The sequence below is a fragment of the Argopecten irradians genome, chromosome 4 (genome assembly GCF_041381155.1).
Source record: "Argopecten irradians isolate NY chromosome 4, Ai_NY, whole genome shotgun sequence".
Classification (NCBI taxonomy): Eukaryota; Metazoa; Mollusca; class Bivalvia; order Pectinida; family Pectinidae; genus Argopecten; species Argopecten irradians.
Window position 1 is genome coordinate 11,847,776 of NC_091137.1, and position 16,012 is coordinate 11,863,787.

Genomic DNA, 16,012 nt, shown 5'->3' on the forward strand with positions numbered 1-16,012 from the left:
AAAGATCTTGTTAAATAAAACACCTTTTTTATTGTCGAAATATGTTGTCCATTATTAATTTTTGTATTTTCTGTTTCAGGCGATCATGAATCCAGCTTTTAGGCTTACTGCAAGGTATGTGTGCCATTTTTATTATGTCAGCCTGAACACATGACAGTTCTTTACTACAACACGTAAAATAGAAGTGAAGTCAAGTTAAAAACCCAGCTATATTTTAAATATTTACATGTTATATTATATAAGTTAGCCTTTCGGAAGTTTGTTCATGAACAATTTAGTATGATGAATTGGCATGAATAGGCATTTGTTTACAATGGATATCAGATTTAAACTTATTTATCACTGTCTTACTTAATAACGACATGTACTTATGTGTAACATCTACTAAACCCTCCTGAAAGATTTTGGCCTACAACCCTCTGCAAGGCTCGGGTTGACCTGCCAAAATATGTCACTCGGGTTGAGGTATCCCTGTCCACTTGACAGACTTATGTAAGATTCTATTAATCTTGATAGGCGGCATAACACCACTAGCCCTCCACTTCTAGATAAAGAAGATTTTTAGTTAAAATAATTTGCTTTTCCTACAATTGCCATTTTTGCACATATCTTAGAAACAATATTTTTCTTTCATTTGCAGTGAAGAGGACGTGTCGGTCAATATTTCATACTAAAATATGTGATTTTCATTTCGACGCTCGAACTATTGAAGACAAACAAATATTACTTGATAATCATTTGTATTATTGTGTGTATGATAATACCTATTGTGTTTGTTTGTACGTTGGGATGTCTCCAACTGACAAGTTAAATGCACATGCGTTTTTTTAATACTGCAATAATTTACAATATTCTGTTGTATTTCAACCAAAATCGACAAAACAGTAAAAGTATCTAGGTAAGATATATCTAATGTACGGAAAGTTCATGCCAATACACAGATAAACTATTAAATAAGAAATATAAATTCGATAATAAATACTAAACATCCTTCTCCAATGACGACGACATTACTTTAAAAACTACATATATAGCGTCATGAAGAGTCTCTATTACAATTCGATGTACGGGTATAATTTTATCGTTTATATACTCGTGTAATGATATAATTTCTGTAAGGCATATCCATTACAAAATGAGGCCTGCTTTGTTGTTTCATGGATATTTTCACTCAATGCCTATATTTCTTTGTTTAAAGGTTATGCCTGTTGATACTTGTTATCATAATGTACGATATCGGTTTTATATAAATCGGATGATGAATATATGTTTATGTTGATCGATAATACTCTCTCTAGCTCTCTATTGACAAATTGCTCAAGGGGCATAACTGTGTCAATTTTCTTTGTAGGTATGAATGTGGGCAAGTTAAATATGGATGGTTCTTGTGTGTTTTAATTCTTTAGGCATTCATATTTAACTAAATGTGAAATATAATCAAATAACATTATGTTAACGAGCAATGCGTACTGTTATATTTTAAGTGATATGTTTCTATCATTGTTTTTACTTCATCAATATTTTTCATATTATATAGATGCAATCCCAGTTGAATCAAAGAGTAATCGTTTTCATTGTTGATGTTCCATTGCCTGTAAGATAATCATTGTAGTTTACATATTTACAAATAAACGTAATATACCAATATAGAGCTCTGCTTGGTTGACTTGGTTTTTAGACTACTCCATATGACTATATATGACAATATTTCCGATGTGGTAGAGAAGAAATTACATATGAAACTACCAATTCAAGCGTTTGTAGAAAGGGTCCTACTAAAGTGATCATTTATAGCAGTGAATCCCTGACCACAACATTCATTGAAATTGGGGGATTTATAAACCTTGACCTCTCTAGGGACCAAAGTGACCATCTTTAATTAGTCTGGAAAATACGAAATCAATATGCATACATGTTATCTTCATACCATAAGCTGTAACATGTACCAAGTGCTATTTCATTCAGCACTAGCTAATTGGATGTAGCCATGAAAAGAGTATCTTGCTTTGTGAACTAACTTAGTTCGGCAGTTCTTGATTATGTACTTTTAATTAAGGATTAATGTATCTTTCTGGTGGTTCTATCGAAGGATAAAGTTGAGCAGGGTATCGATATTTGGAATGGACCGCGAAGCGGTCCATGAAACAAATATCGATACCCTACTCAACTTTATCCTTCGATAGAACCACCAGAAAGAGACTTTAATCCTTAAATAACGCAACCTCATATACCCCTCTGTATTTTTCATTATGCAAACAGGTGTAAATAAAATCAAGATCCATTCATGTTATTGTACAAATTATTGAAAACTCGACTTATTTTTGCGACGACTTTATTTCACGATTCCATCTCAATTGTTTTAAGACAATTTGATCTCCTATTTTAGACTCATTCGGTTCTTCCTGTGTTTGAAACATTTTCGCGGTTTGAACCGCTGTGGATAACGTGAAATTGAATCGCACGTAAAACAAGTTGGTTTACATTAGATGATTATGCTACAATCACCACAATATCCCAACCCTCGATACTGTACTCCAGGCGTAACTATCACTGTTGTAATATACACCCCAATCCTCGATACTGTACTCCAGGCGTAACTATCACTGTTGTAATATACACCCCAATCCTCGATACTGTACTCCAGGCGTAACTATCACTGTTGCAATATACACCCCAATCCTCAATACTGTACTCCAGGGGTAACTATCACTGTTGTAATATATACCCCAATCCTCGATACTGTACTCCAGGGGTAACTATCAATGTTGTAATATACACCCCAATCCTCGATACTGTACTCCAGGAGTAACTATTACTGTCGCAATATACACCCCAATCCTCGATACTGACCCCAATCCTCGATACTGTACTCCAGGCGTAACTATTACTGTCGCAATATACACCCCAATCCTCGATACTGTACTCCAGGGGTAACTATCAATGTTGTAATATTCACCCCAATCCTCGATACTGTACTCCAGGAGTAACTATTACTGTCGCAATATACACCCCAATCCTCGATACTGTACTCCAGGGGTAACTATCAATGTTGTAATATACATCCCAATCCTCGATACTGTACTCCAGGGGTAATTATCACTGTTGTTATATACACCCCAATCCTCGATACTGTACTCCAGGGTAACTATCAATGTTGTAATATACATCCCAATCCTCGATACTGTACTCCAGGCGTAACTATCATGTGTAATATCATCTCTACTGTTGCAATATACACCCCAATCCTCGATACTGTACTCCAGGAGTAACTATTACTGTCGCAATATACACCCCAATCCTCGATACTGTACTCCAGGGGTAACTATCAATGTTGTAATATATTACCCCAATTCTCGATACTGTACTCCAGGAGTAACTATTACTGTCGCAATATACACCCCAATCCTCGATACTGTACTCCAGGGGTAACTATCACTGTTGTAATATACACCCCAATCCTCGATACTGTACTCCAGGGGTAACTATCACTGTTGTAATATACACCCCAATCCTCGATACTGTACTCCAGGGGTAACTATCACTGTTGTAATATATGCCCCAATCCTAGATACTGTACTCCAGGGGTAACTATCACTGTTGTAATATACACCCCAATCCTCGATACTGTACTCCAGGAGTAACTATTACTGTCGCAATATACACCCCAATCCTCGATACTGTACTCCAGGGGTAACTATCAATGTTGTAATATACACCCCAATCCTCGATACTGTACTCCAGGAGTAACTATCACTGTTGCAATATACACCCCAATCCTCGATACTGTACTCCAGGGGTAACTATCACTGTTGTAATATACACCCCAATCCTCGATACTGTACTCCAGGGGTAACTATCACTGTTGTAAATATACACCCCAATCCTCGATACTGTACTCCAGGGGTAACTATCACTGTTGTAATATACACCCCAATCCTCGATACTGTACTCCAGGGGTAACTATCACTGTTGTAATATACACCCCAATCCTCGATACTGTAATCCAGGGGTAACTATCACTGTTGTAATATACACCCCAATCCTCGATACTGTACTCCAGGAGTAACTATCACTGTTGTAATATACATCCCAATCCTCGATACTGTACTCCAGGGGTAACTATCACTGTTGTAATATTCACCCCAATCCTCGATACTGTAATCCAGGGGTAACTATCACTGTTGTAATATACACCCCAATCCCCGATACTGTACTCCAGGAGTAACTATCACTGTTGTAATATACACCCCAATCCCCGATACTGTACTCCAGGGGTAACTATCACTGTCGTAATATACACCCCAATCCTCGATACTGTACTCCAGGAGTAACTATCACTGTTGTTATATACACCCCAATCCTAGATACTGTACTCCAGGGGTAACTATCCCTGTTGTAATATATACCCCAATCCTCGATACTGTACTCCAGGGGTAACTATCACTGTTGTAATATATACCCCAATCCTAGATACTGTACTCCAGGGGTAACTATCACTGTCGTAATATACACCTCATTCCCCGATACTGTACTCCAGGGGTAACTATCACTGTTGTTATATACACCCTAATCCTCGATACTGTACTCCAGGGATTACTATCACTGTCGTAATATACATCCCAATCCTCGATACTGTACTCCAGGGGTAACTATCACTGTTGTTATATACACCCTAATCCTCGATATTGTACTCTAGGGATTACTATCACTGTTGTAATATACACCCCAATCCTCGATACTGTACTCCAGGGGTAACAATCACTGTTGTAATATACATCCCAATCCTCGAGACTGTACTCCAGGGGTAACAATCACTGTCGTTATATACACTCCAATCCTCGATACTGTACTCCAGGGGTAACAATCACTGTTGTAATATACATCCCAATTCTCGATACTGTACTCCAGGGGTAACAATCACTGTCGTTATATACACTCCAATCCTCGATACTGTACTCCAGGGGTAACAATCACTGTTGTAATATACATCCCAATCCTCGATACTGTACTCCAGGGGTAATTATCACTGTTGTTATATACACCCCAATCCTCGATACTGTACTCCAGGGGTAATTATCACTGTCGTTATTTACACCCCAATCCTCGATACTGTACTCCAGGGGTAACTATCACTGTCGTAATATACACTCCAATCCTCGATACTGTACTCCAGGGGTAACTATCACTGTCGCAATATACACCCCAATCCTCGATACAGTACTCCAGGGGTAATTATCACTGTCGTTATATACACCCCAATCCTCGATACTGTACTCCAGGGGTAACTATCACTGTCGTAACATACACCCCAATCCTCGATACTGTACTCCAGGGGTAATTATCACTGTCGTAATATACACCCCAATCCTCGATACTGTACTCCAGGGGTAACTATCACTGTCGTAATATACACCCCAATCCTCGACACTGTATTCCAGGGGTAATTATCACTGTCGTAATATACACCCCAATCCTCGACACTGTATTCCAGGGGTAATTATCACTGTCGTAATATACACCCCAATCCTCGATACTGTACTCCAGGGGTAATTATCACTGTCGTAATATACACCCCAATCCTCGATACTGTACTCCAGGGGTAATTATCACTGTCGTAATATACACTCCAATCCTCGACACTGTATTCCAGGGCTTACTATCATTGTCGTTGTATACACCCCTGGATTATGCCATAGTAAAACTGATTGCAGTTCAGGAGTAAATAACTGACCAAATACATGTCTGCATTGATTGCCTTTGAATATTGAGAGTGACACCCAACAACAAAGCCACACATTCGACCACAGTATATTGTTATTCTTTTGATGTTCATTAAATGACCAAACTATACTAATGTATTTGTTGTCGCAATAGTGATATCAGTTTTGCTGTGATATATTTCAGGATGGATACAACGACAGTGATAGTAACCCCTGGATTATCGGAGTTGCAATACTCCTTATGTTATGATCCCTTGATATAACTGGTAATTGAAAAATCATATATTTCAAGTTCCTCTTTTGTTTCATATAATATTTTTTATTTAGTAAGATCGGTGAAACATGATATGAATAAGTTCCGGGGTTTTAATGTACATAGGAGTCTCTTGGGATGGTACCTGATCTCCCACTGCGGTGAAAAACAAGGTCGACCGGAAGCCTGTGCTTTCTTTAAGCATCGTGTGTAAAATATTGTTTCCGCAGAGTTAATGTTGTGTAGCGTCTGTAAACAATCACTAAAGGACTTTATCGTCTCACACAGACCACTATAAACCTTCACAAATTAAACAGCTCCGCGGACAATGGATTCCGGATTAAGCTGCCCATCAATGTCACTTTGACGTTTGACATGGGGACCAGCGCTTGTAACGGTGTCGATTTTAATATTATACACACTGTTGACCTGTTTTATAACATGGTTCATCTATACAGATGTAAATCTTTCAGTAACAGTTTTGTTATAGATAAGCTGACGTCTGATAGTGTATCGGTGTGTTTATGTGGAATTATACCTTTTACTGCCAAATCAAAACCGTACCATCCCCGTAACCTCGGCGATTATTTCACTGGAAATAGGAATCATTTCAAATAATAATATTAAACACAAACAACCAATAGAGTTATTTTCAGCAATGAATAGTAGCGTTTTATAAGAAAATATTAAATGTCACTACCTTACAACTATTTTGTCGTTCAAGGCCACGTTAGTTGTTATTCTGAAAACAGGATTCATACATATCAATTGTATTATGTTGTTGACAATTAAGAATTGATTAAAGTGTGTTATCATACAACAGTTTTGTCCGCACAATAAAGTGTGTTATCATACAACAGTTTTGTCCGCACAATAAAGTGTGTTATCATACAACAGTTTTGTCCGCACAATAAAGTGTGTTATCATACAACAGTTTTGTCCGCACAATAAAGTGTGTTATCATACAACAGTTTTGTCCGCACAATAAAGTGTGTTATCATACAACAGTTTTGTCCGCACAATAAAGTGTGTTATCATACAACAGTTTTGTCCGCACAATAAAGTGTGTTATCATACAACAGTTTTGTCCGCACATACAACAGTTTTGTCCGCACAATTCAATTGTCGACGTCAGCTGTACTTAAGCCCAAAAAGATCAAAGAGGTTATGAGTTAACAACTCAGCTACTAGGCCTTTTGCAACTTTTAATCGAATTCAAACAAAGAACTGGATGACAAACATGACAAGGATAAGTAATGTACGGTAACTGTAAAAGACTTGTCCTAAACCATTTGCTTACTACAGTACTAATGAAACAAACGAATCGACTATGAACATCAACAGGATTTTTTCAGATAATCATTCAGACTGAAGGAAAATTGTGTTAATAAATTAAGTAGACAATACCAGAATTTGTACAAGATCGTGTCAATATTCTAATGTAACTGTAACTTGACAGTAAAATGATAAAATTTGCGGAGAACCATGGCATACTAATTTAGTTGGCGATGGATTGACTTGCTATAATTGCGGCAGAAGCCTGAGGAGGATTTGACATTCATTATTCCCCCTCATTTCTTCATATTTGGCCGTATACCGGGTGACGTGAATACTGCCCTAATGAGCAAGAAAACATCAATGATCAAGCTCCATTGATGTCTGTATTGGGAGCGTTCCATACGTCGTCACCTGTGTCCAGTTGAACTTTCTCTCGGTCATTACTCACGACATTTAATGGGTTAAGAGCTCTGTAAACATCATACAATTAGGCACTTGAAACAAACGTCACATTAAACGTAAGGTTACAAAAACCAAAGATATATTTTACACGAGGATTATCTGCTCTTATTTTGGTGACACCACCACCCAGCAATTGACACAATCACCCAGCAATTGACACCACCACCCAGCAAATGACACCACAACCCAGCAATTGACACCACCACCCCGCAATAGACACCACCACCCAGCAAATGACACCATCACCCAGCATCTGACACCACCACCCAGCCATTGACACCATCACCCAGCAATTGACACCACCACCCAGCAATTGACACCACCACCAAGCATCTGACACACCATCACCCAGCAATTGACACCACCACCCAGCAAATGACACCACCACATAGCAATTGACACCACCACCCCGCAATAGACACCACCACCCAGCAAATGACACCATCACCCAGCATCTGACACCACCACCCAGCCATTGACACCATCACCCAGCAATTGACACCACCACCCAGCAATTGACACCACCACCAAGCATCTGACACCATCACCAAGCAACTGACACCACCACCCAACAGTTGACACCACCACCCCGCAATAGACACCACCACCCAGCAATTGACACCATCACCCAGCATCTGACACCACCACCCAGCCATTGACACCATCACCCAGCAATTGACACCACCACCCCGCAATAGACACCACCACCCAGCAATTGACACCACCACCCAGCATCTGACACCACCACCCAGCAATTGACACCATCACCAAGCAACTGACACCACCACCCAGCAGTTGACACCATCACCCAGCAATTGACACCACCACCCCGCAATAGACACCACCACCCAGCAATTGACACCATCACCCAGCATCTGACACCACCACCCAGCCATTGACACCATCACCCAGCAATTGACACCATCACCCAGCAATTGACACCACCACCCAGCAATTGACACCACCACCCAGCAATTGACACCACCACCCAGCAATTGACACCAACACTTAGCAATCGACACCACCACTCAGCAACACCCAGCAGTGTTAATTGATTATGTACGACGCACTTCACTTGTTCAATAATCCCCAAGAACGTTTTGTTACCATAGCTTTGCTCTTATTTTGGTGACACCATCACCCAGCAATTGACACCATCACCCAGCAATTGACACCACCACCCAGCAAATGACACCACCACCCAGCAATTGACACCACCACCCCGCAATAGACACCACTACCCAGCAATTGACACCATCACCCAGCAACTGACACCACCACCCAGCAATTGACACCATCACCCAGCAATTGACACCACCACCCAGCAATTGACACCATCACCCAGCAATTGACACCACCACCCAGCAATTGACACCACCACCAAGCAATTGACACCACCACCCAGCAATCGACACCACCACTCAGCAACACCCAGCAGTGTTAATTGATTATGTACGACGCACTTCACTTGTTCAATAATCCCCAAGAACGTTTTGTTACCATAGCTTTGTAGTAAAAAGATTAACTTCTTGGTACCATATAATCCCTCCAGTGCCTACCAGCCCAATAAGTTTCATACATATAAATAAGTCTTCTTGCGCATTATACATCGATTCATTTGCCGTAAATATCTGAAGCTGTTTTCTTCGTAGTAACACAGTCTGAAAACGAAAATGTAAAACGGTTGGCGTGTATCTGAATGATTGACTGCGTTTGTATGTGTTTATGAATGAATGACTGCGGTTTTCAGTCTATAATTAATGCCGTGGTAGATTACATGATGTTGATGAAGTCTGCTAATTAGTAGTTTTTATCTGGTAAATACGATGTGATAGTAATGAACTGGAAATCAGTATAACGAGGGACTGATATCGGGTACTAATTGTATATTTTGCCTTTACTTTGAAACTCTTTAGATGATGGTTTCACACGACTTCATACATAGGCAGAATATTGTCTAACGTTATCAATGTAAGCCAAATATTTCCTCTAATTTATAGGTTGGTTGGTTGGTGATTCCACTTAACGTCCTACTCAAAGTTAAGATAGTTCAAGAACGATAATCCCTGTATACAATGTGTGTATCTTGGTGTTTTGTCTCCTTGTTATAGTTATAGAACATTTCCATAGTGCCGCTAAAGACACGGAATAGAGTTTAACGAAGTGGATTATTTGAACTTGATACTAGTGATCAAACTGAAAATAAATAGAATGCTTAGCCTATTGTACGGTCATTTAATTAAAGGATGATCTCTCTGTATGCAATGTGTTGCGCTTGTTGCTACGCTGCTTGAGGGGCAGCAGTTAGAATCGTGTGCTAATCACGCCATCTTGTAGGGTAGCCATGAAGCAAGAACGCATGAATCAGATGGATGTTCGGTGTGTTACAAGCATTGCCTGTTGAAGTAATATTAAAACGAATTACGGAAACATACTTGAATCTGTCCAGATTCGGACGCCATCACACAGCGCTTGCATCCGTTCAGATTTTCAGTGTCGAACAAGCATTCGTGGTAAAAGTATTCTGAATAAGGATTGTCTAGAAATTAATCGGGCATTTTAAATGAAATCTGGTTCCATTTACAGATGGAACAAATAAATCTGTATTAGTATAACATGTTCGAGACATTACTTTTATATTTCTTATTTAATTTAGATCACCATCGTGTAACAATAATGATCAGACAATGCGTAGATGCTAATTAACGGGACACAGAACATACTAAAATGCGGAATGACAGTACATACTAAAAGCGGAATGAAAAAGGAACATAGAAAAACACAGAAACATATGAGATTAAGTTCAATATTGTCTTTGCCTTTTCTCTGAGCTTAGTAATCTTTGCATCTTTTTATATTGTTGGTACAAAAAGTATTATTAAAACTGTTCGTCTGTACTAGACCAGGCTTCCTTGCACTACCACAAGCTCACAAATTATAAAATGGATTTCTACAGAACAATTAGAATTACAAAACAATATCGTTATATCATTGTTTAATTTCCATAGTCTGTCCAATCAAAGGGTTATGCTTCCGCGTAGCCCACTTAACTTTTTTGGAAGCTAATACTTGTGAATGTTTTATGCTATCGGAGGTTGAGATACATTCAGTTGGCAATTATGGGAGCATGAATATCAATTGAACAGCGGTAAATTTATGTTTATTTTTTTATATTTGAATTCAGCGGTAAACTGAATTTATCGAAGTCCAGTTTGCATTCATTCTCCTATAATTTCCAATAAAATATGTTTCAATTTTATGATGAAATCGCAAGAGATTTTGCATCAGTTATAACAAACAAAGAATTCGTTATGGTCGAGGACGGAACAGCCATTTGAACAGCTATCTAACGTGATCGCACACACGACAATTGTGACGTCATAGTGATAATGTCGTCATAATAAGCGGATGGTATTTCATATATTGATGAATGCCAACTTCGCTTGGTAAGGTTACATAGTGGGGTTGTTACGTGATTGTTCTTGTTTGGTGCATTATTCATCACGACAGAAGAGATAAGCATCAGTGACCTTTCAGCACAACCCCAATAAGTATAATCTGGTTGAGTTGAATAATACACATTCAAAGTTACTCAAAACCTGACCACCTGATGAACTAGTAAACATGATACCTATAGCTACAGGGCATAGACATGTAACTTTCCACATCACAACTTTCATCACCATCTAGTTAATATGACAGACCCTAACACTATACAAAGTATTCACAATTACATATAGCTATCTGGTTAATATGACAGACCCTAACACTATACATAGTATTCACAATTACATATAGCTATCTGGTTAATATGACAGACCCTAACACTATACATAGTATTCACAATTACATATAGCTATCTGGTTAATATGACAGACCCCAACACTATACATAGTATTCACAATTACATATAGCTATCTGGTTAATATGACAGACCCCAACACTATACATAGTATTCACAATTACATATAGCTATCTGGTTAATATGACAGAGACCCTAACACTATACATAGTATTCACAATTACATATAGCTATCTGGTTAATATGACAGACCCCAACACTATACATAGTATTCACAATTACATATAGCTATCTGGTTAATATGACAGACCCAACACTATACATAGTATTCACAATTACATATAGCTATCTGGTTAATATGACAGACCCTAACACTATACATAGTATTCACAATTACATATAGCTATCTGGTTAATATGACAGACCCCAACACTATACATAGTATTCACAATTACATATAGCTATCTGGTTAATATGACAGACCCTAACACTATACATAGTATTCACAATTACATATAGCTATCTGGTTAATATGACAGACCCCAACACTATACATAGTATTCACAATTACATATAGCTATCTGGTTAATATGACAGACCCTAACACTATACATAGTATTCACAATTACATATAGCTATCTGGTTAATATGACAGACCCCAACACTATACATAGTATTCACAATTACATATAGCTATCTGGTTAATATGACAGACCCTAACACTATACATAGTATTCACAATTACATATAGCTATCTGGTTAATATGACAGACCCCAACACTATACATAGTATTCACAATTACATATAGCTATCTGGTTAATATGACAGACCCTAACACTATACATAGTATTCACAATTACATATAGCTATCTGGTTAATATGACAGACCCCAACACTATACATAGTATTCACAATTACATATAGCTATCTGGTTAATATGACAGACCCTAACACTATACATAGTATTCACAATTACATATAGCTATCTGGTTAATATGACAGACCCCAACACTATACATAGTATTCACAATTACATATAGCTATCTGGTTAATATGACAGACCCCAACACTATACATAGTATTCACACAATTACATATAGCTATCTGGTTAATATGACAGACCCCAACACTATACATAGTATTCACAATTACATATAGCTATCTGGTTAATATGACAGACCCCAACACTATACATAGTATTCACAATTACATATAGCTATCTGGTTAATATGACAGACCCCAACACTATACATAGTATTCACAATTACATATAGCTATCTGGTTAATATGACAGACCCCAACACTATACATAGTATTCACAATTACATATAGCTATCTGGTTAATATGACAGACCCCAACACTATACATAGTATTCACAATTACATATAGCTATCTGGTTAATATGACAGACCCCAACACTATACATAGTATTCACAATTACATATAGCTATCTGGTTAATATGACAGACCCCAACACTATACATAGTATTCACAATTACATATAGCTATCTGGTTAATATGACAGACCCCAACACTATACATAGTATTCACAATTACATATAGCTATCTGGTTAATATGACAGACCCCAACACTATACATAGTATTCACAATTACATATAGCTATCTGGTTAATATGACAGACCCCAACACTATACATAGTATTCACAATTACATATAGCTATCTGGTTAATATGACAGACCCCAACACTATACATAGTATTCACAATTACATATAGCTATCTGGTTAATATGACAGACCCCAACACTATACATAGTATTCACAATTACATATAGCTATCTGGTTAATATGACAGACCCAACACTATACATAGTATTCACAATTACATATAGCTATCTGGTTAATATGACAGACCCCAACACTATACATAGTATTCACAATTACATATAGCTATCTGGTTAATATGACAGACCCCAACACTATACATAGTATTCACAATTACATATAGCTATCTGGTTAATATGACAGACCCCAACACTATACATAGTATTCACAATTACATATAGCTATCTGGTTAATATGACAGACCCCAACACTATACATAGTATTCACAATTACATATAGCTATCTGGTTAATATGACAGACCCCAACACTATACATAGTATTCACAATTACATATAGCTATCTGGTTAATATGACAGACCCTAACACTATACATTGTATTCACAATTACATATTGCTATCTGGTTAATATGACAGACCCTATCACTATGCAGGGTATTCACAATTATATATAGCTATCTGGTTAATATGACAGACCCCAACACTATACATAGTATTCACAATTACATATAGCTATCTGGTTAATATGACAGACCCCAACACTATACATAGTATTCACAATTACATATAGCTATCTGGTTAATATGACAGACCCCAACACTATACATAGTATTCACAATTACATATAGCTATCTGGTTAATATGACAGACCCCAACACTATACATAGTATTCACAATTACATATAGCTATCTGGTTAATATGACAGACCCCAACACTATACATAGTATTCACAATTACATATAGCTATCTGGTTAATATGACAGACCCCAACACTATACATAGTATTCACAATTACATATAGCTATCTGGTTAATATGACAGACCCCAACACTATACATAGTATTCACAATTACATATAGCTATCTGGTTAATATGACAGACCCCAACACTATACATAGTATTCACAATTACATATAGCTATCTGGTTAATATGACAGACCCCAACACTATACATAGTATTCACAATTACATATAGCTATCTGGTTAATATGACAGACCCAACACTATACATAGTATTCACAATTACATATAGCTATCTGGTTAATATGACAGACCCCAACACTATACATAGTATTCACAATTACATATAGCTATCTGGTTAATATGACAGACCCCAACACTATACATAGTATTCACAATTACATATAGCTATCTGGTTAATATGACAGACCCCAACACTATACATAGTATTCACAATTACATATAGCTATCTGGTTAATATGACAGACCCCAACACTATACATAGTATTCACAATTACATATAGCTATCTGGTTAATATGACAGACCCCAACACTATACATAGTATTCACAATTACATATAGCTATCTGGTTAATATGACAGACCCTAACACTATACATAGTATTCACAATTACATATAGCTATCTGGTTAATATGACAGACCCCAACACTATACATAGTATTCACAATTACATATAGCTATCTGGTTAATATGACAGACCCCAACACTATACAACATAGTATTCACAATTACATATAGCTATCTGGTTAATATGACAGACCCCAACACTATACATAGTATTCACAATTACATATAGCTATCTGGTTAATATGACAGACCCCAACACTATACATAGTATTCACAATTACATATAGCTATCTGGTTAATATGACTACAACTACGTATATCCCAACACTATACATAGTATTCACAATTACATATAGCTATCTGGTTAATATGACAGACCCTAACACTATACATAGTATTCACAATTACATATAGCTATCTGGTTAATATGACAGACCCCAACACTATACATAGTATTCACAATTACATATAGCTATCTGGTTAATATGACAGACCCCAACACTATACATAGTATTCACAATTACATATAGCTATCTGGTTAATATGACAGACCCCAACACTATACATAGTATTCACAATTACATATAGCTATCTGGTTAATATGACAGACCCAACACTATACATAGTATTCACAATTACATATAGCTATCTGGTTAATATGACAGACCCCAACACTATACATAGTATTCACAATTACATATAGCTATCTGGTTAATATGACAGACCCCAACACTATACATAGTATTCACAATTACATATAGCTATCTGGTTAATATGACAGACCCCAACACTATACATAGTATTCACAATTACATATAGCTATCTGGTTAATATGACAGACCCCAACACTATACATAGTATTCACAATTACATATAGCTATCTGGTTAATATGACAGACCCCAACACTATACATAGTATTCACAATTACATATAGCTATCTGGTTAATATGACAGACCCCAACACTATACATAGTATTCACAATTACATATAGCTATCTGGTTAATATGACAGACCCCAACACTATACATAGTATTCACAATTACATATAGCTATCTGGTTAATATGACAGACCCCAACACTATACATAGTATTCACAATTACATATAGCTATCTGGTTAATATGACAGACCCCAACACTATACATAGTATTCACAATTACATATAGCTATCTGGTTAATATGACAGACCCCAACACTATACATAGTATTCACAATTACATATAGCTATCTGGTTAATATGACAGACCCCAACACTATACATAGTATTCACAATTACATATAGCTATCTGGTTAATATGACAGACCCAACACTATACATAGTATTCACAATTACATATAGCTATCTGGTTAATATGACAGAC

At 37.1% G+C, this 16,012-nt stretch overlaps 1 protein-coding gene across 2 annotated transcripts in view; it reads left to right on the plus strand.

The window, feature by feature from the left end:
* Window positions 1–1,651, plus strand: part of LOC138320611 (protocadherin Fat 4-like) — a 30,352-nt gene extending 28,701 nt beyond the window's left edge. For both annotated transcript variants that reach the window (XM_069263709.1, XM_069263710.1), the window contains 2 exons: window positions 80–114; window positions 641–1,651. In XM_069263709.1, coding sequence (XP_069119810.1) covers window positions 80–114; window positions 641–674 — 69 coding nt within the window. In that variant the 3' untranslated portion in view covers window positions 675–1,651. The remainder of the gene's footprint in view (window positions 1–79; window positions 115–640) is intronic.
* Window positions 1,652–16,012: the final 14,361 nt, after the last annotated feature.